The sequence below is a fragment of the Eurosta solidaginis genome, chromosome 5 (assembly GCF_040869045.1).
Source record: "Eurosta solidaginis isolate ZX-2024a chromosome 5, ASM4086904v1, whole genome shotgun sequence".
Taxonomy (NCBI): Eukaryota; Metazoa; Arthropoda; class Insecta; order Diptera; family Tephritidae; genus Eurosta; species Eurosta solidaginis.
The window spans coordinates 84494675-84520699 of record NC_090323.1 but is presented as its reverse complement, the minus strand read 5'-3'; the positions used below and the strand labels follow the sequence as shown (position 1 = coordinate 84520699).

The following is a 26025-nucleotide window of genomic DNA, read 5'->3' as shown; positions in this document are numbered from 1 at the left end:
ACGAACGGAACATTTATGAAGCATTGACGGCCGCTGTCGAGAGTAGTTACGGAAGAGAACATAGACAACAGATACACCAAATTGAGTTGCAAAACCGTTACCAAAAAGCGAATGAGCCTTTGCAGGAGTTTGCTTCGGATGTTGAAAGATTGGCTCATATCGCAAATGAGGACGCACCCGTGGAATACACCGGGAGGGTAAAAATTCAGAGCTTTATAAATGGAATACGGGATGTCGAAACGAAACGAGCTGCATATGCGAATCCAAAACCAACATTCGCAGAAACAGTATTACATGCTCTGATTTAGGAAACAGCATCGCTCCTGTGTAAGCCAACTTTCAAAGCACGCCGCGTGGAAGTAGAAAGACCAGACTGGGTGAACACAATATTGGAGGCGTTGACAGGATCACAAAAGCGTAGTGACAGGCTAATCAAATGCTTAAAATTCGGGAAGCCAGGTCTCATTGCACGACATTGCAATGTTGATTCTAGTGGTTCCAACAGCATGGGTGGTCTTAAGTACAAAGCTGGAGGAGATGAACAAGAGCGATCCAGATATAAAGATCGAGAACTTGCCTCAGATATTGCTTATCCTGTGATATCTGTATCACAAATAGAGCAGTCTTACCGTCAGAGGAGATGTGGATGGCAAGGAGCGTGTACTGACTGTAGATAAGGGCGCATCTCATTCCTTAATCCGATCTGATTTGGTCAACAGGAGAGTAATGCGTATGGTCACTGGCGAGTATAACGACGTCCAGGGAGAAGTGGTATGTGAAGTCTTAATTGGGAAGGTCATGGTTTTACGCAAATTCGTTGTGGCAGAGATCGTTGATGGAGCCATATTGGGAGCAGATTTCTTAGTTGACCATGGCATCAGGATCGACATGCAGAAAAAGACTATGCGATATAAGAACAAGGATGTACCACTAAACTACAGTTTGGAAATCAGCAGTAAGCGAGTACCACAAAAGTCAAAAGCAGTAGATCGGGCATAGGTTAATGGAACGAATGGGCCAAACAAATCAAAATCAAAGGTACCTGCGAGAAAACCATTGGCATTGACAAACCCTAATGGACGCACTAAAACGAACGAAAGAACTTCCCAGAAAGAATACAAGGGTGGTTTCAAGCCAGGGCGCACTACTGTTGTGAAACGTCAGAACGATACTGATTATGCAAACCCAATCCGTCAAGCGCAAGCTCTACGAGGTAGTTCATTGGCCAAACAACAGAGTGTGAGGGAACGAACCACAAATTAAATGGGGAAGGTATCCGGGAAGGTATCGAACCCAATCCGGGTCCGTCTCCTAACCCCGGTTCTGAGAAATGGTTTTGCTGCATCTGCCGGAAAAGAATCTTATTAGGACGGTCATACTCTTGTCAGTGTGTCTCGTGTAAGGGATGATTGCATCGGACAGGTTGTTCTGGGTTAGACCCCAAAACCAGACGTCCACGTAACTTCTATAAATCGTTTGTGGCTCCTTGCTGTTCACGTCCTAGGACGTCCCGTAGTCTGCGCCTTAGCGCGTCAAGGATTATCTGTCCGGTCGGGCGATGCAAATCTAGAAATCATCAACATCTACATCTCTCCTGTCACCTGTTGCCCTAGTGGATACCGTGCTGATATCAGCGGCGTACTCACTGGAAACAATCGCATTATCTTAGGCGATTTCAATGCCCATCACGATCTCTGGCATTCAAACTTGCGCGTGGACAGTAGGGGTGAGATGTTAGCGAATCAAATAGAAGAAACGACGTTCTGCACTATAAACGGAGACCACACGTATGGTAGGAAGCTGTCACAGTTCGCCTGATATTTCAATCGTGAGCGCAGAACTCGTAAACTGCGTCAACTGGCAGCCGATGCGCAGAAAAACGCACTTTAATTAACTTTAAAAAAGGAAAGTGGGACGAAATACAAATCCTTTACAGACAACCGCTTTGCTGCCCTCCCTATCCCAACTGATGCCCGCCAAGGGGAGTGTGCTTTCCGCAACGTCATTGAATACGCCTCGGCTCGTTTCATTCCCGCCGGTAGAATTCCCGAAATTCGGCCCCAATTCCCGGCAGAGGCCGCAAGTTTAGCGAAAGAACGTGACCATATAAGACAGCTTGATCCCGGCGACCCCCAAATAAGGGATATAAACCAACGCATCAGATCGCTTGTGGATGAACACAAGCGGGCGAAATGGGAGGAGCACCTAAGCGGTTGTAACCTCTCTGCCGGTGTAGGTAAACTTTGGTCCACTGGAAAGTCCCTATCGAATCCGTCTAGGCACAAGGACAAAGCTTCCATCGCCTTTGGAGACAAAGTGCTGTCGGATGCGAAAAAATGCACGAGCGCTTTCTGCCGACAATACATAATGCATTCTACGATCGACAAAAATAGACGGAGGGCCAACAGACACGCACGTAAACATAAGTTCAGTACGTCACCAATTACCATCACCGCCAAAGAGGTTGAGGATGCCATCGGTCATGCTAAACCATTCAAAGCAGTGGGCCCAGACGGCATAGCGATGCCGATGCTTAAAAGCCTAGGGAAAGAGGGTTTCAAATATTTAGCACTGTCTCTTTCCACCTTTTTCATATCCGAAAAATGGAAAATGGCCAAGGTGGCCCCACTACTAAAGCCTGGGAAACCAGCTAACATAGGAGAGTCATATCGCAAAAACTCGTTTAAGTAGAGCTCTTTTGCCTCACTATGTTGGTGGTGTTCAGGGGTCATAAGAAGACATGCCGTGGTAGTTCTGAGTACAGTATTTGGCACACCTTCAAACTTTTCCAGTGTGTTACTTTTAAGCTGGGCGACCAAACCGGTGACGCGCATCACATGAGCAGTCGGTTAATTTATTTGTAGGTTTTGCTGCCAGCGACTTGACGATTTTGTTCTGGCTTGGTACTTTAAATTGAATTTAAAAAATTGTATAATGCTCCTAGGTTTCTAAGGAAGCAGAGTGGTTACCAACGCCTTCCCTACTGACTAAAGGAATGATAACAACTCACGATCGTTAGCTGGGATTTTAAGCGAGATTTCTACGACGTCTTGTCTTGTTAATTGAAGTATGCATTGCAAATTGCCGGAAGAAAGCGTTCGCGCATTTCATAGAGTCCGACAGACAAAATATTTGTCAATAACCTATTCAAAATCTTACTAGTATGAATAACCCCACAAAATTATAGTCAATGAAGTAGAATGTTTGCTGACTACTTTATCTTTTGACTGCAGGGATATGTGACATGGGGACGATTCGTACTCATAATATCCATAATTGATTGTCATTTTTAAAAAAAGGTGGACCGTTTGATATCTATCGTTTGGGTAAAAATGGGTTTCGATCAGTGATCGTAAACCACGATAAGGGCCCTGAATATAAAAATTAATAAAAAAAATATAAACCCAAGTTTCTTCTTTTTTTTGCATTAATATTTGATTATCTTGGGCCTGTCTGTTTTAGTTTAAGTTACTCAAGAATCAGTTTAAATAAGGCAACCTCGTTTTTCAGGAAGGAAAACGTCATTAGAAAATAGAATTCGGATTTAAATTCTAAAAATTGTTTTGGATTCGGTTTCATTTAGTAGTTTCAAAAGTTCTGTTTCTTATTCATCAATACCCAATGGGACTTACCGTTCTGTGCTATTAGCAGAAGTTTGAGCTTCGAACTTCAAAAACTCAAAAGTTACTCGTTGTCCTTTTGGAACTCTTATTTTCCATTTGCATTTGACATAGAGAGGTACTTGTCCGATCGCGTTGAATGTTAAAATACCAGCATCTTTATTAACGTCGCGGAAACAAAATCCGTATAGACGCTGGAATGTTAACTTGAATCCTCGATGCAACCGATTTCCAGAGAATGATAGGAAACGTATGACGATTTTATTAGTATCCAGATCCAGTAATGGTGGAAGAGTAGTATTACCGTACAAATTTATTGTTTCCTCATTCTCACTTAAAGGAATTATTTGAATACGATCAGATTTATTCAAATCAGTATTTTCATAGGGTAAGTCTATATCACTGAAATTCAAGCGCATACGAGAATGATCTGGCATTTTAATTGTATATTCACAAACTGATGGTTTAGGGTATGCACCAAGCGTAGGATAGCCTATTGAGCTTATTTCACCAGCTGCAGTTGTGTATGTGCCTCCACAGCTAGCAATGGACACATTGACCCGAAATCCATTTCTGGGTTCGCTTATATCACTCAAATAGTGTAAACGAAGAATATTTCCTGTAGATCGGATTGTACTGGGTTTTGTACAAAAACGTCCAAAACTTCGTGATAACTCCGTAGAACCATCAAAGAACTCAACAAACTCCTTATCACAATAACGGGTATTCATACTGAAGTGATCCAAGAATTCCGCTTGTAAAGTTTCGCCTACAGGGCCAATTATAATCCAATTGCAATCGGTGTGAGGGTTTGGCACGCTAGGATAATTTGGTGAGCTAATATTAACCGAATTAAGATAATGGGTTAATTGTACTTCGGTGTCACAGTCACCTATTTCTAGATAGGTAAGGTTAAAGTCAAGATCCCGTTCAAATGGATTTGTCCAATTGAGATTATATTTAACTGTCAGTCTGTTACTTGAAGATTCTAAAGTTTTAACGTTATGGCCCTGTTGATTGCATATATGTCCAGGTGATAATATAGGCGCATTATAGTCGAAACCGTCGTAGACAACGGCATATTGCCGGCACGGTTTAGATATAGGTATGGTCTTATTTGAATAATCGAAACGAAGCAAAACTTTTTTACCTGTCGGAACTGTAAACTGCCATTTGCAAACTAAATTTAAGCTCCATGGTATAATATTGTTTACCATTATTTGCCCAGTTATTCCGGTCATATTGGATCCACATATAGTCCTTGCAATTGATGTAAAACCAGTGCGGTTAAAATTAGAATCCGTATGTAGTACAAGTTTTAAAAAAGGTGTACCATGTATAACTTTGACTGGAAGCATATTTGTGTCATTGCTGTCTGAAATATCCAGTTCCTTGTGCCAGTCCCTTAAATTAGTTGAAGAAAGTATTCGCAAGTAGTCAGATTCTCCGAAAGGCTCAAGCTTTACTTCGTATATACTTAGTAAAATATGATCTGTAGGATCCTCCGGTTTTAATGTCCATTCACATTCTAAGTTATTGGCATACCCGTACGGATAGCCAGGCGAGGAAATATTCAAACGAGTTGTATAGCCCAAAACGAACGTGTTATTGCAATCATTTCTGGAAACATTAGTTTGCACGACACTGTTGTTAACGGCCCTCCAATAAATTTTAAATGAATGGAGCTCATTGTTTCTGCTAACCAAATACAAAACATGACTACTGGATGTGTATTGCCAAGGTGACTCTAATATTGGCACTTCCAAGGCCGTTTCATCGAAACCGTCATATAACTAAGAAAGACAAAAAGAATAATTATTAACTGACTTATATTGTTTTGTTGATTTTCCTACAGGGTGGATAGGAATGATTTTTTGTTTCGAGACAAACCGGTTTCGGCGTTGTGCCATCATCAGTGGTTTGTTTCGAAACCAAATTTGACAAGCGATGACGGAAAATCGTTCAAATATACATCACTAATTATTAACTTATCCGAGATCAAATATATGTAAATTATTGTATACATTGTCACAAGAGTGCTGTATTCATAGTTCAGCCATATACGGCTCATCTATACAAAAACAAAATATGTTAGTCCAGATTGTTAAAATCTGCGTGTTGGTGCGAATGGTATGGAATGGAAACATAAAAATTAGCAGTTTTTGTATGTTGTAAGAAAATGTTGCCAATGTGTTGGTTTCATTTTGAGTTTGCCATCTCCTTTTGACAATCCCATCGACCATGCAATGAAATAAATAAAATCAGCTGATGAGATGAGCCAACCATATAATTGAGCCCTGGCTGTATTCATATAAAATTATAAGATTTGATTTATTTCCATGGATTCCTACATCTATATATATAAAATTTAAATTATGTATGTATGTAGGTATAGATCGGGTTGCGTCCTAAACGGATCGACCGATCACAACCAAATTTGCACAACCTAATTGAAACCTTCCGGGGATGGTCATAGGCTAAAAATAATTTCGATATATAAAAGGCGCGTGGCACCTGCCATACAAATGGAATCTTTGATACTGCATAACTCTGAAGGTATTCATGGTAGAACATTGAAATTCAGTAAGGAGTTATGTATATGGGGTCAATCCTTAACATGTCGAAGAAAGTGTGGGGTGAGGGAGAAGGGGGCATAGCATCTCCCATACAAATGGAATATATCATACTGCATATCTCTGGATGTAGTAATGGTAGGATAATGAAAATTGGTAAGGAGCTATATGACGTTAAGTCCTAACACCTCCAGTAAAATGTGGAATTGGGGAAAAGTGGGCGCGGCACTTTCTTAAAATGAGATTTTTCAGAACTATGGCTACCGTACAAACTTAGATTATTATAACCGCTAAAGTTTGACTACATAGTTCTTTGGCTGTTAGTCCTTTTGGACGTTTAGTACTCTTCCGCCGTTAAATTTTTTTCTTAACTTCAGTCTATCCGCATCATCTATCAATCTATCTATCTATACATATAAAATTCAAATTATGTATGTATGTATATAGGTATAGATCTAGTTGCGTCTTAAACGGATCGACCGATCACAACCAAATTTGCACAACTCACTAGAAACCTTCAAAGGATGGTCATAAGCTAAAAGTAATATCGATATATAAAAGGGGCGTGGCACCTCCCATGCAAAATGAATATTTGGTACTACATAACTCTGATTGTATTCATGCTAGAACATTGAAATTCAGTAAGGAGTTATATGAGGTCAATCCTCCCTCAAGAAAATGTGAGGTGGGGCGTGGCACCTCCCATATAAATGGAATAATGAAAATTGGTATGTAGCTATATGACGTTAAGTCCTAACAGCACCAGTAATATATGGAATTGAAAAAAAATTAAGACAAATGGGACTTTCAGAACTATGGCTGACTTAAAAGCTTAGGTTATTTCAACACGTAAAGTTTGATTGCAGAGTTGGGTTTGGCTGTTATTCCTTTAGTATTCTTTTATGTTATCTTTAGGGTTGATATTTTTGGATACGCATGGAGAAACCGGAAAAAAACATTTCTGCTTAATTTGATATTAATTGATGTAATTTTAAGGTTTAATGATCATCCCAAAAGGTGGTGCTTTCCTGTTATTTGCTGGAACAGCCGCAGTTGAAGTAAATGCGTGCTTTTTCGTCTATAGGCGGCTTTACGTACAAAAATTCACTCTCTTTAGAAATATGAGAGGGCATTTTGGCGGAAACACTTCAGCAGCAGCTTTTGTCAAACAACTTATTGAAATTAATTATGGCAAAATTCCTCTTTCTTTATTAACAGATTTGATTTCTTTTCCTGCAAATTTTTGAGAAATTATGACATCACATGAAGCTTTAATATGTTTCTTCCAAATATTGAATCTATCTTTACAAACTATAAATTGCTTTGAAAAAAGGCATTTTAGGCACCTTAAATTGAGGATGTTAATATCACTAGAACCAAGACGACTTATCACTCCATTAACACAGTCATGGAAGAGTCCCAAGCTGATTGTCCGATTGAGTTTATTAGCTCTTTTGAGCAATCAGAAATTCCTCCTTATCGATTGGTCCTTAAAAGGGGCCCATAATATCATAATATATATGCTTCGTTATTTCGATTCTCCACGCTTATGTAGTGGGACAAGGCTTTTCATCACAAAACTTTTACGGATGTCATTGAAGCAATTCGTTTTATCGGAAAATTTCGAAAACAATAAAGTTTAATACCAATGATTCCATTGATACCGATAGATTTGTATTTTGAATTTTAAATGCCTCAAATTTCCTATCCTTATCAATGAAGCTCAACGACAATCATTAGATGCGGATCAAGGGATTGATGAGCGCAATACAAACCTTTATAGCCTCAGAGCTTGTATTGTCAACCTCACTTACGCGAGGGGAATCCTGTTACAAATATGATTATATCATACAACAACAGTCATTAGCTGTAGCAGATGTCAATCTTAACAACTCATGTTTTACCCATGGCCAGTTACGCGTGGCTTGCATATTTTTATAGAAACGTGGGTTAAAACCCACGGGCATAAGCTAGTACATATATAAAATTAAGCATTTAATTTAAAATACATACATTAGACTTGGTCGATTTATTAACCAATATCGCGCCATCGATTTTTCGATAGGATTTGGGCTTAGGCAAAAAAAGTTCCACTACGCATACCCAAACAAATAATTTTCGAGCCTGCAAAAAAAAATGGCGGAAGGGTAAATTTTGTCGACCAAAACACTCCTCAAAGCCCTAAAAATATTTTTTTTTTTTCAAAAAACTTTATCGCCACCTTTTTTGTAACAGTTTTTTGAAAAAAAAAAAAATATTTTTAGGGCTTTGAGGAGTGTTTTGGTCGAAAAATTTACCCTTTCGCCATTATTTTTTTGCAGGCTCGAAAATTATTTTTTTGGGTATGCGTAGCGGAACTTTTTTTTCCTAAGCCCGAATCCTATCGAAAAATCGATGGCGCGATATCGGTTAACTTTCGTCCATAAAAATCGACCCAGGTTAACATACATACATATGTATATCAAAAACGTTGATCCAAAATAGTTATCAAACGCAAAAATAAAAATTAGCTCAACGTTTATTCTTTACGCTATTTGGTAATTATAATAAAATACTTTTTTCACTGGCAATAAAAATAATAATTTGAACTTTCCTTTTGCTCATTACAGCATTCCTAGAGAAGGTTGTTGTGAGCTTCAATATTTTGCAGTCTGTATGTCCACTAAAGAAAAAATTGTATGCTATATTTAGATTATTAAGGGAACTCGCTTTGTTTTGCAAGGTGCACGGTTATGCGTTTTACCCGTATAGGCCTTCAGAACTGGCTAAGTGATTACTCCATTTGGTTTCACTCTTGCCATATAACTTAGACTTAAAATCAGGCAATACGATATAAATACACTTCGGTGGGAGTCTTCACTGCAATGGAACAAACAGGTAAATGAAATCTTGGTTTCCCCTGGGCTTTTGAATGAGCGATAGATATGGCTAGGAAGATATTGCTGGCGTGCATTACACTACATTAAGTCCCAGGGAGGCGGGGCTTCTTTAATCATATGTCTGATGGGGTGCCCAGGTTTCTGTTTGTTCAGCATTTCATTTATCTCTTTTATGGGGAGTCTCTATCCTCATTGTGTAGATAGCAGTTCTGAGTGCGGTGTTTTGACAGGCCGGTAGTTTCTTCCAGTTTGTATCTCTGAGGCTCGGCGACCATATTGGGGGCTTGTAACATGCAGGTGGCCGGCCAATTAATTTGTAAGTGGGGATAAGCGTTTTTTTTATTTCATTAACTCCCATTTAATGCTTGTTTGGATTTTTCGTAAGTGATTTTATGTATCAAAATTTTGTTTGAACATGAAGGTCATGCAGCGATACTTTTGCGTAGTAAATCAGTGTGTTTAAAATCCGTCTGCGCAGCTTTTCTGTACTTGAGCTATTGGCATAAAAAATACTTTTTGATCTTAACAACTATCAAGCACCGTAAAAAATAAGCCTTGACAAATAAATACATATTATAGGAAAAATAAAAACTAAACGCTTACAAATAACTCTTATTCGAAACAAAATTTTCTATTTCCATTCAATAATTGAGGAGTTGAAGATCCTTTTATGCATAAAACAGATCAATAGGAAGAATAGGTCCAAATATTTGTTTATATCTCTGAAACTAACTTCGTGACATCGCAAAATGTAAAGCCTATGTTAGTTTCTTGCTTTGTTCTTAAAAAAAATATAAGTTACTCACACTCCCATAGAGTGTGCCTCCCCAAATATGTAAACTTTGTAAACGTCTCACGATCTCGCTGAAATTTAATATTTGACATTTTTTACATAGAACTTTGACATACAAAAATTTCATTAACTGTTGCTTCTATGTTATATGCAAAAAGTTAACATCTATCCCCAATTTATTTCGCACATTTGGGTGAAAATAGTATTTTGTCAACATATGTATTGGAAATTTTATATATGAAGTATACTATATATTTAAAAAAGAGATTGAAAGACTATAACAAAAAAAATGCTATATCAAATGTTTAAAACACATAGTAAATCTCAAAACGTAATTTTCTTATGCGATAAAACCTATAACTATTATGCCCCTGAAACCTTTATTGTACACATCTTTTAACAAATGTTCTTACCCTCAGTCCCTTATTATACTCCAAGAACTCAATGAAAACAAAATTTCCTCTAGGTAGTAAAATCCTCCATGTAAATGCTTCTTGATTACGAATTGAGTTTAAAGGTGGTGATTCAATTGTACCCATTGTTGTGTTAAGCTCATTATTGTGTGCTAGAAATAATTAAAATACAAAAAAAAATAAAATTATGTTTTTGTTATACTCCAATGCATTTTTTTAAATCTTAAACGTTAGTTCTGATATGCCTCTACAATATATTGTTATAGAGTTCTTAAACTATGTGGCTAGGTTTTATTATGCGATTTTCCCTTCTTCTCCAACTAAGAAATTGCATTTTTCCCAAACCCATTTCAACAATAACAGGAATAAAAGCCAATGGAAAAAGGGCTGCAAAATTGGTTATGTAAAAAGAACAAGCGTCAGAGAAAGGACCAACATTTTTGAAACTGTATACAACTATCAAACAAATATATGACTAAGACTTTCCCCAGTGAGTCAAAATAAAGACTAATTTCTTGCCACAATGTAGTCAAACATTAATGCAATTTATTATCATACTTTTTTTCCAAAGAAATTTGTAAAATTCTTGTACGCATTTAAAGTTTTTTGCATTGAATAAGAAACATATTCAGGCGCTAGGTCGATTCGAATACCTTTGTAAAAGCACAAATAAAATTTTGCCCTACAGCATGACTTTTTAAAAAAAAAATATATATATATAAGTATATATAATTATTTATTTCTGTCATTGGTTTATAACCATTATTTTTCGGACCAAGTAAAAAACTCGAAAAATAATTTATAATTTCCGAGCGAAAAATAAAACTCTAAAATTGTTTATTATTATTTACAACTGTAAGGCAGAACCTGACATGAGGGGTTAAACTCATACATTTTTGACAAATTTTTTAAATTAACTCTGCCCCTCTGCAAGTCGGCCTTATTATCCCAATTTCAAATTAAACATATGGGTATTTCCAGAGTCGCGAAGGTACGGTTCATACGCATTCGAAGCTCAAAAAACAAGGAACACATTATTTTATTTTATTTTAGGTAAGGCAGGATTGTTCTTGATGTTGTTGTAGGAGTGCTTCGCCCCAACCAATAGGTGAGACCAATCACAAATTGTCATCAAAGTCCTCTATTGGGTGTCCAAGGAAACTGTTTCAACAGGGGCGCACCATGGGGGAATTGGTGTTAGAGGCGTAGGTTCCACAATACAATTGAAAATAAGGTTGGTGTCATGTGGGAACACATTACAAGCAGGACATACATTTTGTATATCGGGGTTGATTCTGGATAGGTAAGAGTTTAACCTGTAACAGCATCCAGATCGAGGTAGAGGTAAAGTGACGCGCGTCTCCCTAGGGGGAGTGCGTTCCTCCTCTGCTAGTTCTGGGTATTTTTCTTTGAGTACAGGATTTTCCCGGCAATTCCTGGCATAGAGGTCCGACGCCTGTTTGTGGATATCACCGAGGTCTTGCTTGTGCTTGTTTGCTTCATACGGCTGTATTCTCAGGTGCCGTATTTCCTCATAATGCTTACGGAGATCAACTCTTAAGCCCTTGGGAGGTGTAGCCTCATCAATCAGATGTCTGTTGGTATGCCCAGGTTTCTGGGTATTCAATAGAAACTGTTTGGTTAGCATTTCATTTCTCTCCCTAATGGGGAGTACTATCACCTCATTATGTATATGGTGTTCTGAGGACATAAGAAGACAGCCCGTAGCGGGTCTGAGGGCAGTATTTTGGCAGGCCTGTATTTTCTTCCAGTGAGTAACCTTTAGGCCCTATCGGGGACGCGTAGCATGCAATCGGCCGGCCAATTACTTTGTAAGTGGTGATGAGCGTTTCTTTATCTTTACCCCAAGTGCTGCCGGCAAGAGATATGAGGATTTTATTACGGTTCTGGACTTGCGGTACAATTGCGGCTGCATGCTCTCCAAAATGTAGATCCTGATCGAACGTCACATAGTCGGTAACGTGGTGGATCGCGTGCAATCGACGTGGATGTTCAATATGGTCGACATTTGGCGCGTCCATGTTGTAAATAAGGTCGCCGATGATGTAACCCCATTAAATTTGTTTTAAGGTATGCTTCTTCGATTTCTGTTGGGCCACGAACGTATAAAAAATGGAAGTCGATTCCACAAAGCTGCACAAACCTGCGAAATGTGGATGATACTTCTAAGGATACGCTTACACAGCCACCGATAAACCGAAAAATTACAATCAGCTGATGAAATCGGTTGGGTTGGTGTTAAAATTGCAACCGATTATCGGCCGGCAGCTGTTTTCTTACATTTTACTTTTTCGCAAAAATACGCTTGCGTTTATGCTTCTATGTGCTTATCCTATAAAGGGCCCTGTTTTGTACACAATTAATCAATTTTTCAGTCCATCGCACAAATAATTAGTTTTTCACAGTAAATGCACGCAATTTATCGGACGTTAAAATTGAACACGCGCGAATTTATCGGCAACGTAAAACGACAACGGCCCACGCCAATTCGGTGATCGGTTGAAATGTACAGACGCTCATCTAAATAAATGTGTTTATTTTTATCGGACGATTACGACCGGCATCGGGCGATCAAAACCGGTGGCTGTGTAAAGAGCTCCGGCGACTAACAACAAGATTGAGTGAATTTTAATTTTGTGTGTGGTAGTGTAGTCGAGTGGCTTCGTGATACACGTATGTGTTGTCGGATACTAGCTTAATGAAAATCAAAAATTTTTGATTTTTTCATTTGACGCCTGCTTATTTAATCGGCGCGGGGTGTGATTGACAAAACAGCAGTGTTGTATTTAGTTTGTGTTGTCATTCAAAATGAACAAGTGCGAGGAAGAACAGCAATTCATATTAAAATTCATTAAAAATTATCAATGTTTACCAGCATTATGGAATGTAAAGCTGGAAGCATATTGTAATCGTATATTATATTCATCCACAATTTCTTTTTATCACTCTTTTTCCTTTTGTTTTTATTTAATAAAACTGTTGTAGATGCAAGTAAAAAAAAATCATCATCCGATGGCGACATATTCACGTCCGAACGCTACGGTTTCTCAATGCAAATGTTGATTGATGGCTTTTTATTTGGTAGTCGCGGGCGTCAACCACCCGACACGCACACATACAAAAATTCAGTCAATCTCGTTGTTAGTCGCCGGAGCCTATAAGCGTACACTAAGGAAATAGAATAATAAAGTTTTCACTTAGATTATTAAATAAATTTGTAGACCCGGCCTGCTTGTACACAAGGATTGGATCAGAGTAGTACGCAATGGCCAAAAATAATCGAGATAGATATACAGCCCAATTCTAAAAATTCCCTCGGAATTTTGTTCTCGTGGATTTTTTATTCCCGAGAAAAAATTCCCCCAATTCTTTTCTCCTAGAGAACAATAATTGGGGAATAGGAATTTTTAATTTTCGAAGTCAGCTGTTTTGTCAATTGAGCATAAGAAGAAGAAGACGGCGGGAAAACACAAATCCGCTGGAGTTGCCTGCTTTCATTCAGCAAAGCAATTTTCTGGCGGCCAAGTCGAGTTGAATTCGTCTTTCGTCATATGCCAAAATCCTTTTAAGCCTTCTTAAAAAATCCTTGCGCAATTTCTGGATGGCGGCATCAAATATACCAAGAGCTCTTCCGTTGCTTATGATATACTTTTCTACTTAAAATAAATAATATTGTGGTAGAATGTACACATTTTATCACAAATTTGAACAAATAAGTGTTCTTAATTAAAAGAACCAATTTACTGTTTGTATGATTTAATAATCGGGGATTGCCCGTGTTTCTTTTTTTTAAATGTATGAAAACATTTATTTGAAGCAATTTTTAATTATAGAACCAATTTACTTTAACTATATAGATGCATTTCCTTTAATTTAACAAATGAACAAGTAAGGAAGGCTATGTTCGGGTGTAACCGAACATTACATACTCAGTTGAGAGCTATGGAGACAAAATAAGGGAAAATAACATAATGAGTATTTTAAAAGGGAGTGGGCTTTAGTTCTATGGGTGGACGCCTTTTCGAGATATCGCCATAAAGGTGGACCTGGGGTGACTCTAGAATTTGCTTGTACGATATGGGCATCAAATGAAAGGTGTTAATAAGTATTTTAAAAGGGAGTGGGCCTTAGTTCTATAGGTGGATGCCTTTTCGAGATATCGCCATAAAGGTGGACCAGGGGCGACTCTAGAATTTGTTTGTACGATATGGGTATCAAATTAAAGGTGTTAATAAGTATTTTATAAGGGAGTGAGCCTTAGTTCTATAGGTGGACGCCTTTTCGTGATATCGCCATAAAGGTGGACCAGGGGTGACTCTAGAATTTGTTTGTACGATATGAGTATCAAATGAAAGGTGTTAATGAGTATTTTAAAAGGGAGTGGGCCTTAGTTCTATAGGTGCACGCCATTTAGGCATATCGCCATAAAGGTGGACCAGGGCTGACTCTAGAATTTGTTTGTACGATATGGGTATCAAATGAAAAGTGTTAATGAGTATTTTAAAAGGGAGTGGGCCTTAGTTCTATGGGTAGACGCCTTTTCGAGATATCGCCATAAAGGTGGACCAGGGGTGACTCTATAATGTGTTTGTACGATATGAGTATCAAATGAAAGGTACTAATGAGTATTTTAAAAGGGAGTGGACCTCAGTTCTATAGGTGGACGCCATTTAGGCATATCGCCATAAAGGTGGACCAGGGCTGACTCTAGAATTTGTTTGTACGATATGGGTATCAAATGAAAAGTGTTAATGAGTATTTTAAAAGGGAGTGGGCCTTAGTTCTATAGGTGGAGGCCTTTTCGAGATATCGCCATAAAGGTGGACCAGGGGCGACTCTAGAATTTGTTTGTACGATATGGGTATCAAATGAAAGGTGTTAATGAGTATTTTAAAAGGGAGTGGGCCTTAGTTCTATAGGTGGATGCCTTTTCGAGATATCGCCATAAAGGTGGACCAGGGGTGACTCTAGAATTTGTTTGTACGATATGGGTATCAAATGAAAAGTGTTAATGAGTATTTTAAAAGGGAGTGGGCCTTAGTTCTATAGGTGGAGGCCTTTTCGAGATATCGCCATAAAGGTGGACCAGGGGCGACTCTAGAATTTGTTTGTACGATATGAGTATCAAATGAAAGGTGTTAATGAGTATTTTAAAAGGGAGTGGGCCTTAGTTCTATAGGTGGACGCCATTTAGGCATATCGCCATAAAGGTTGACCAGGGGTGACTCTAGAATTTGTTTGTACGATATGGGTATCAAATGAAAGGTGTTAATGAGTATTTTAAAAGGGAGTAACCCTTAGTCCTATAGGTGGATGCCTTTTCGAGATATCGCCATAAAGGTGGACCAGGGGTGACTCTATAATGTGTTTGTACGATATAGGTATCAAATTAAAGGTATTAATGAGGGTTTTAAAAGGTAGTGGTGGTAGTTTTATATGTGAAGGCGTTTTCGAGATATCGACCAAAATGTGGACCAGGGTGACCCACACCATCATCTGCCGGGTACCTCTAATTTATTTATATACATACATATGTAATACCACGAACAGAATACCTGCCAAGATTCCAAGGGCTTTTGATTTCGCCCTGCAGAACTTTTTCATTTTCTTCTACTTAATATGGTAGGTGTCACACCCATTTTATAAAGTTTTTTTTCTAAAGTTATATTTTGCGTCAGTAAACCAATCCAATTACCATGTTTCATCCCTTTTTTCGTATTTGGTATAGAATTATGGCATTTTTTTCATTTTTCGTAATTTTCGATGTCGAAAAAGTGGGCGTGGTCATAGCGGGATTTCGGCCATTTTTTATACCAATACAAATTGAGTTCAGATAATTACGTGAACTGAGTTTAGTAAAGATATATCGATTTTTGCTCAAGTTATCGTGTTAACGGCCGAGCGAAAGGACAGACGGTCGACTGTGTATAAAAACTGGGTGTGGCTTCAACCGATTTCGCCCTTTTTACAGAAAACAGTAATCGTCCTAGAGTCTAAGCCCCTACCAAATTTCACAAGGATTGGTAAGTTTTTGTTCGACTTATGGCATTAAAAGTATCCTAGACAAATTAAATTAAAAAGGGCGGAGCCACGCCCATTTTGAAATTTTCTTTTATTTTTGTCATTTGTTGCACCATATCATTACTGGAGTTGAATGTTGACATAATTTACTTATATACTTTAAAGATATTAACTTTTTTTTTTTTTAATTTGACTTAAAAAAAAATTTTTTACAGTGGGCGTGGTCGTTCTCCGATTTTGCTAATTTTTATTATGCATACATATAGTAACAGGAGTAACGTTCCTGCCAAATTTCATCATGATATCTTCAACGACTCCCAAATTACAGCTTGCAAAACTTCTAAATTATCTTCTTTTAAAAGTGGGCGGTGCCACGTCCTTTGTCCAAGAGTTTGCAAATTTTCTATTCTGCGTTATATGTTCAACTCACCTACCAAGTTTCATCGCTTTATCCGTCTTTGGTAATGAATTATCGCATTTTTTCGATTTTTCGAAATTTTCGATATCGGAAAAGTGGGCGTAGTTATAGTCCGATATCGTTCGTTTTAAATAGGGATCTGAGATGAGTGCCCAGGAACCTACATACCAAATTTCATCATGATACCTCAAAATTTACTCAAGTTATCGTGTTAACGGACGGACGGACGGACATGGCTCAATCAAATTTTTTTTCGATACTGAGGATTTTGATATATGGAAGTCTATATCTATCTCGATTCCTTTATACCTGTACAACCAACCGTTATACAATCAAAATTAAAAAACTCCTAAGAAATGGCAGAGAAATCTCCCTCTCACTCACATTCATAATACCTACTTTTCTTCCATAACCAGTTTCCGGTTTTTGGAACATTGTTCAGAATAAGAGAAAAGGGAGAAGTGAAAAAACTCACAAAGAATTTTTATTTAGAATACGAGATATGGGAGAAGGAAAAAAACTCGCAAGGAATTCTTGTTTAGAATCGGGCTGATAGACTTCTAATATCAAAATTATAAGCATCGAAAAATATTTTGATTAAGCCATGTCTGTCCTTCCGTCTTTACGAAATTTGGTTCACCAGCAGCTGAACAAAGAATATAATCCTATTGAAAATGGGGGAAATAGAACGATAACCTTTTTCGATATAAAAAAAATGCAAAAAATGGAAAAAGTGCGATGATTCATTACAAAAGGCCGGTAAAGTTATAAAACTTGATATGTGGATTTACCTTATTACGAGAAATAGAAATTTAGTAAAATGGGCGTGGTACCTTCCACATTTAGAAGAGGAAAACTAAAAAAGTTGTTTGGTCCTAAATCAAAACCCAGTAAAGAAATTATATTGAAATTTGGTATGAAGGTGCCTTTACTTTTGTATATATACCTTGTGGAAATAAATGGAATCGGTTGGCGACCACGCCCATTTTGAAAAAAATCAATATCGAAATTTTGAAATTTGCTATAATTCCTTGCCAAAGTTGGACGTAGAAATGAAATTGGATATGTGTGTTGACTTTACGACAAAAAAAAAAAAAATTGGTAAAATCCTCCCAAATTTAGAAGAAGCCGTAAATCAAAATCCGGTGAAGGTATCATATTGAAATTTGTCATAAAGGTTGTCTTTACTATTATACATATATGTATACACTTTATATAATAATCGGAATCGGTTGGCGACCATGCCCACTTTGAAAAAAATCTATGAATTTAAAATGCGAAGAGGTTTAAGTCTACGACATTATAAATAAAGTTAAGAATGCCGAATTTATTTTGGGAAGTAGTGGCGGCTTAGCATTTACCACCCCTCATTCTATACAATATAATCTACTTCACTTTAATATCAGCCCCAAGGTTAGGCAATGTCAACCTTGAAAATATATACACCTATACTCACCTGCAGTTACTGTTGTAGCGATAAAGACACTCCCTCAAAGGTTATGGGGAGTGTTATCAATGTTGATGGTCCTTTGCCGGATATAGATCCGACAGTTCGGTAACAAGCACCATTGAAGTATTTAATTCCGAATTAATATGACTGCATCGATCCTTCTAGATCACCCGCCCCCTCTTTTTCGTCAGGAAATTGGGGTCGTCAGAGCCTCACCTGCTAAATTTGTGTATGATACAACAGGATTCGCCCCACATAGGTGAGGTTGACAATTGCGGAAGCTGTGAATTGCGCTTATCAACCCCTTGTGTCCCCGCCACCTGCTGTCCAAGAGGTTATCGGTCTGCGCAACTTCTTCAGAGTAGGACTCATCGTTGAATGGCAGCCAATGGTTCCTTTAGCAACCGCCTACCTGCCCATACTCCAGATAGTCGGCGTAGTTTGCTCCGTTTCCGCTCATTTGGGAAAGGCCCTTCGGGAGCATTCGGAACTCTTTATCGTGGCCGTTAGAATTCCTATCATACCACGTTTCCCCCTCACTACGGTAGGCACCTTGTCGTTTTTGTGAGGGCTTAGCCGAAGAAATACCAACAACTTAATTCTGGGTGCTATACGGACAGTGCCTATCGGACGATTTGCAGCCAGGGTATATATTCGGCTGTATTCGAACGGAGCCTTCCCGATACCAAGCCACCTCGGGAAGTATTTATGGCCTTACTGCAGTAAGGGGCACTGCTGTGGCGGGCGGCTCTTTATCCGTATTTAATACTGGTCCGCTAAGCCCGCTTTGTCGGACAGGTGGTCGTACGACCAAGATGAACGACTCAATATTTAATTTTAATAAGGACAATGGTAAGGGGTGGACTGAGTCGCAAGCCAAGGATGGCAAAAATGCAATGCGTCGGACTTGGGGAGAGAGAGTAGTACTTATTCAATGAACTCATTGTTGGAAAAGCATACAAATGAAAGTTGAGAAGGTACGGAGAAGAGAAAGTAAGAGAGCTCTGTAGCAGCACCGTGCAGCACTAAGAATTGTGCAACACTTGGAAGCAGTGGTCAACCCAACAGAAAAGGAGATCGGGCGCATGGAATAGGCTCATGAGGCGGTAGAATTAAGCTGAAGGCAGTTCAAGAGAGTTGCCCTCGGTACTGCAACCGGTACGAGCGGAAAGAAACTTCGAATTGCAGAGACGTCGCCACTCTGGGAGTAATTGACGGGTGACTACGCCTAGGTTGAGGAAGGCCAGGATGCAACTGCTGTTGTGGCCCTGGGACTGGGCGTCCTTGGGCAAGCATTGGGGTACCCGCTAGATTGGGGTTTGCGACCTGGCAACATGGCGCAATGAAACCCGTCGGAGGGTTGCCGTCTCGGAGGCCAGAACATCTAGGAAAGTGGCACCGCCCAAGGTAGGAGCTGCATTTTGCGGATGTCGCAAACATATATATTCTGTGCTGGCAAACGATGCAAACGGGGTTAGGGACTAAGATTCTGTTTCCCTGACCTACACGATTGCTGCCGGAAAAGAGGGGGTAGAAGCCGGGGGCAGGGGCTGATGCCCAGAATTGCTACCGACTCTACTGCGAAGATAGTAGTTATGAGTGGTAGCAGCTGTTTGAGTTGTTGGCGCCGCAGGGCGCGAGCAGCAGCGGGTACTAATTGTGGCTTGCTGAGCAGCTGGGCTGCTGGAAGGTAGTGGGGGCGCTATGGCGTAGACTACGGGACGCCCTTGGACGTGAACAGCAAGGAGCCACAAAAGATTTATAAAAGTTATGTGGACGTCGGGTTTTGGGATCAAGCCCAGAACAACCTGTCCGATGCAACCATCCCTTACACGAGACACACTGAACAGAGTATGACCATCCTAAAAAGATTCTTTTCCGGCAGATGCAGCAAAAACATTTCTCAGGACCGGGGTCAGGAGACGGACCCGGATTGCATTCGATACCTTCCCGGAGCAAGAGAATATGGAACACTCCCGCTGCAAGGAGCTGATGGTAGAATGACAATTTGTGGGAGGGACGCAACAAATTAAATGGTGTTACTCTGAAATGACAGTCCTTGGTCGGGAAAAATCCCGAGTCGCTCCGGTACATAGAACCGACTGCCTTGGGAAGCCCTCCGTCACGCCTTCCCTCTGGCTTGCAGCTTTCGAGGTAGTAGCTACCTCGCTTTTCGGGCCCATCTGTCCTACACCTCTAGTCCTACTTGTGTTGTATATGCAGGTTTGTCGCCTTCCCCCGAACGTTGCCTCTTCATTCTGCAATTCGACGCTTCTTTCCGCTCGTACCGGTTGCAGTACCGAGGGATTTTCGCAGAAAATCTCTTGAACTGCCTTCAACTTATTTCTACCGCCTTATGAGCCTATTCCATGCGCCCTATCTCATTTTATGTTGGGTTGACTTCTGCTTCCAAGTGTTGCACAATTCTTAGTGCTGCACGGTGCTGCGACAGAGCTCTCTTACTTTCTCTTTTCCGTACCTTCTCCACTCTACCTATCCGTTTTCATTTGTATGCTTTTCCAACAATGAGTTCATTGAATAAGTACTACTCTCTCTCCCCACGTCCGACGCATTGCGTTTTTACCATCCTTGGTTTGCGACTCAGTCCACCCCTTACCATTGTCCTTATTAAAATTAAATATTGAGTCTTTCATCTTGGTCGTACGACCACCTGTCCGACAAAGCGGGCTTAGCGGCCCAGTATTAAATACGGATAAAGAGCCGCCCGCCACAGCAGTGCCCCTTACTGCAGTAAGGCCATAAATACTTCCCGAGGTGGCTTGGTATCGGGAAGGCTCCGTTCGAATACAGCCGAATATATACCCTGGCTGCAAATCGTCCGATAGGCACTGTCCGTATAGCACCCAGGATTAAGATGTTGGTATTTCTTCAGCTAAGCCCTCACAAAAACGGCAAGGTGACTACCGTAGTGAGGGGGAAACGTGGTATGATAGGAATTCCAACGGCCACGATAAAGAGTTCCGAATGATCCCGAAGGGCCTTTCCCAAATGAGCGGAAACGCAGCAAACTACGCCGACTATCTGGAGTATGGGCAGGTAGGCGGATGCTAAAGGAACCATTGGCTGCCATTCAACGATGAGTCCTACTCTGAAGAAGTTGCGCAGACCGATAACCTCTTGGACAGCAGGTGGGGGGACACAAGGGGTTGATAAGCGCAATTCACAGCTTCCGCAATTGTCAACCTCACCTATGTGGGGCGAATCCTGTTGTATCATACACAAATTTAGCAGGCGAGGCTCTGGCGGCCCCAATTTCCTGACGAAAAGGAGGGGGAGGGTGGCCTAGAAGGATCGATGCAGTCATATTAATTCGGAATTAAATACTTCAATGGTGCTTGTTACCGCACTGTCGGATCTATATCCGGCAAAGGACCATCAACATTGATAACACTCCCCATAACCTTTGAGGGAGTGTCTTTATCGCTACAACAGTAACTGCAGGTGAGTATAGGTGTATATATTTTCAAGGTTGACATCGCCTAACCTTGGGGCTGATATTAAAGTGAAGCAGATTATATTGTATAGAATGGGGGGTGATAAATGCTAAGCCGCCACTACTTCCCAAAATAAATTCGGCATTCTTAACTTTATTATCGTAGACTTAAACCTCTTCGCATTTTAAATTCATAGATTTTTTTCAAAGTGGGCATGGTCGCCAACCGATTCCGATTATTATATAAAGTGTATACATATATGTATAATAGTAAAGACAACCTTCATGAAAAATTTCAATATGCTACCTTCACCGGATTTTGATTTACGGCTTCTTCTAAATTTGGGAGGATTTTATCAATTTTTTTTTTTGTCGTAAAGTCAACACACATATCCAATTTCATTTCTACGTCCAACTTTGGCAAGGAATTATAGCAAATTTCAAAATTTCGATATTGATTTTTTTCAAAATGGGCGTGGTCGCCAACCGATTCCATTTATTTCCACAAGGTGTATATATAAAAGTAAAGGCAACCTTCATACCAAATTTCAATATAATTTCAACAATTGCCGCCTTTTATACTCTTGGATTTCAACGTTCGCATCTTCTAGGCGCTTCCAGAATCTACTAGTCCAGCAGCTCTCAAACTTCTCAGCTGTAACTACAATTGCACAATTTTATAGTTTTTCTCATTGCATACTTATAAGAGTATCTCAGATATATGCATGTGTTTGTGCATTGACTCTCCGCTGCTCGTATACGTACATGGTACATATGTGGAGACGCAATTATTGTTTCGTTTATGTAGATACATAGTGATTGATCTATGGATGTGAATTCACGTCACTGCTTAGCATCGGCTTAGAGACGATAGCATCGCTCAGTGCTGCTAACATTCGTTACAATATCTTTAAAGTATATAAGTAAATTATGTCAACATTCAACTCCAGTAATGATATAGTGCAACAAAAGACAAAAAAAGAAAATTTCAAAATGGGCGTGGCTCCGCCCTTTTTCATTTAATTTGTCTAGGATACTTTTAATGCCATAAGTCGAACAAAAACTTACCAATCCTTGTGAAATTTGGTACGGGCTTAGACTCTAGGCCGATAACTGTTTTCTGTGAAAAAAGGCGAAATCGGTTTAAGCCACACCCAGTTTTTATACACAGTCGACCGTCTGTCCTTTCGCTCGGCCGTTAACACGATAACTTGAGCAAAAATCGATATATCTTTACTAAACTCAGTTCACGTAATTATCTGAACTCAGTTTGTATTGGTATAAAAAATGGCTGAAATCCCACTATGACCACGCCCACTTTTTCGACATCGAAAATTACGAAAAATGAAAAAAATTCCATAATTCTATACCAAATACGAAAAAAGGGATGAAACATGGCAATTGGATTGGCTTATTGACGCAAAATATAACTTTAGAAAAAAACTTTGTAAAATGGGTGTGACACCTACCATATTAAATAGAAGAAAATGAAAAAGTTCTGCAGGGCGAAATCAAAAGCCCTTGGAATCTTGGCAGGTATTCTGTTCGTGGTATTACATATGTATATAAATAAATTAGCGGTACCCGGAAGATGGTGGTGTGGGTCACCCTGGTCCACATTTTGGTCGATATCTCGAAAACGCCTTCACATATAAAACTACCACCACTACTTTTTAAAACCCTCCTTAATACCTTTAATTTGATACCTATATCGTACAAACACATTATAGAGTCACCCCTGGGCCACCTTTATGGCGGTAAAGTGCTGTTGGATTCGAAAAAATGCGCGAGCGCTTTCTGCCGTCAATATGTAATGCATTCTACGGTCGACAAAGATAGATGGAGGGCCAACAGACACGCACATAAACATAAATTCAGCGCGTCACCAATTACCATCACCGCCAGAGTGGTTGAAGATGCCATTGGTCACGCTAAACCATCCAAAGCAGTGGGCCCAGACGGCATAGCCATGCCGATGCTTAAAAGCCTGGGGAAAGAGGGTTTCAAATACTTAGCACATGTATTCAACCTGTCTCTTTCCACCTTTGTCATACCCGAAAAATGGAAAATGGCCAAGGTGGTCCCGCTACTAAAGCCTGGGAAACCAGCTAACATAGGAGAGTCGTATCATTCGATATCTCTCCTATCGCCAGTAGCAAGGACGCTTGAAGCCATTTTGCTCTCCTGCTTCCAAGCAAATTTGCAGCTAGCCTCTCATCAGCATGGCTTCAGAAAACTCCATAGCATCACCACCGCGCTAAATGTCATCAGCACGCAGACAAATTGCGATTTAAATCAAAACCCCCACCATAGAACTGCACTCGTAGCGCTAGACCTATCAAAAGCTTTTGATACGGTCAACCATGGCACGTTACTGCATGACCTGGAAGGGTCTACCCTTCCCCCATGTCTTAAAAGGTGGACCGCAAATTATCTGGGTGGTCGGCAGGCATCGGAGCAATTTAGAAACGAAACATCAAAGCCAAGAAGATTTAAACAAGGGGTGCCACAGGGTGGTGTTCTATCCCCAATTTTGTTTAATTTCTACATATCTAAGCAACCTTCACCACCAGAAGGAGTCACTATCGTTTCATACGCCGATGACTGCACAATAATGGCCAAAGGCCCAGGCCCACAGATCGATGAGCTCTGCAACAGAATAAACAGCTACCTCCCTGATCTCTCCAGTTTTTTCGCCTCGCGAAACCTGGCATTATCACCGACTAAATCATACGTGACCCTATTTACAACTTGGACATCCCAAATGTCGACCATTTTGAACATCCATGTCGATGGCACTACGCTACCGACTGTCCTACACCCCAAAATCTTGGGTGTGACGTTTGATCAGGATGTAAATTTTGGTGAGCACGCATCCGCAACTGTTCCGAAAATCCAGAGCCGTAATAAAATCCTCAAATCCCTTGCTGGCAGTACCTGGGGAAAAGATAAAAAAAAACGCTCATTACTACATACAAAGCAATTGGCCAGCCGTCTACGGGCTACGCGTCACCCATATGTTCGTCAAGCCTAAAAATTACCCACTGGAAGAAGCTACAGGCCTGCCAAAATACTGCTCTCAGAATCGCCACGGGCTGCCTTTTTATGTCCCCAGAACACCATCTACATAATGAGGCGAGAATACTCCCCATCAGGGCGAGAAATGAGATGCTAACCAAACAGTGACTGTTGAATACCCAGAAACCTGGGCATCCAAACAGGCATCTGATTGATGAGCCAACACCGCCTAGGGGCTTAAGGAGTCATCTACGTAAGCATTTTGAGAAAATACGGCACCTGAGAACCCAGCCGTATGAAGCAAAAAAACACAAGCAGGTCCTTGGTGAACTCCACAAAGAGGCGCCGTACCTTTATGTCAGGAATTGCCCGGTGAATCCAGTTCTCGAACAAAAGTACCCAAAACTTGTGGAAGAGGAACGCATACTCCCCAAGGAAACGCGTGTCACTCTTGCACAACTTCGTTCTGGATAGGTACTGTAACAGGTTAAACTCTTACCTATCCAGAATCAACCCCGACATACAAAATGTATGCCCCGCTTGCAATGTGTCCCCACATGACACCGACCATCTCTTTAATTGTAATGTAGAACCAACGCCTCTAACACCGCTTTCATTATGGTCCACCCCTGTTGAAACAGAAAGTTTCCTTGGACTCCCGTTAGAGGATATTGATGGCAATTTGTAATCGGTCGCGGCTGTTAGGTGAGGCGAAGCACTGCTACAACAACAACAACAACAGGGAGGGAGTGAAAAGTGGCGAAGTGTCAACCACGGAAGTGTGAGATAAGCCAAAGGGAGATGGGCTGTGCTCAGGCCAAGTGGGTCACTGCCGGCAAACAGTGAGCGGCCTATTAATTTAGGTTAGCTGCGAATACTCAAATAAGCAGCCACTGACCAAGAGCGGCTGGCGAGGAGGGTTTGGCTTAAAAGGCCTCATGCACCCTGTGAACCCCCAGTGACGGGGCGAGTACATGCCGCCCGTAACTTAAGCATCCACAACCCACATCGAGGCTGCTCCGAGGGAATACCTGCCCAAGATAGGGAGGCAACTACGCGGCGAGGGATACAAATTAACGAAGTAAAAAAGCTCAATTCTTAATTATTAATAAAGCTCATATTTGATTTGGATATGTTTGTTAAGGGATGGCGAGTGTGGCATTCGGAAATCTTAGTACACGGCGTGACACCCCGTCAAAACGACTTTCCGCCTAATGTGACATTCGTCTCCGTCCCGTTAAAACTTTGGCAGGCCTTGGGGTACGTTCGAAGTCCATCACCATTAAGTTGTTGGTGCAGTTTCGGTTGAGATTCTCCCGATTAACGCTGATCTGGCAGTTTTCATAAGGAACTGCGTCAAACTTC

The 26025-nt window shown here is 40.3% G+C and overlaps 1 protein-coding gene across 1 annotated transcript in view; it reads right to left on the bottom strand.

Annotated features, from left to right (window-relative positions):
* Cubn2 (Cubilin 2) overlaps nt 1-26025 on the bottom strand; it is an 864444-nt gene that overhangs the window by 355442 nt on the left and 482977 nt on the right. The window contains exons 15-16 of the mRNA XM_067791923.1: nt 10279-10430; nt 3633-5413 (exon numbers count right to left, since the gene is read on the bottom strand). Of these exons, the coding sequence (XP_067648024.1) occupies nt 3633-5413; nt 10279-10430 (1933 nt within the window). The remainder of the gene's footprint in view (nt 1-3632; nt 5414-10278; nt 10431-26025) is intronic.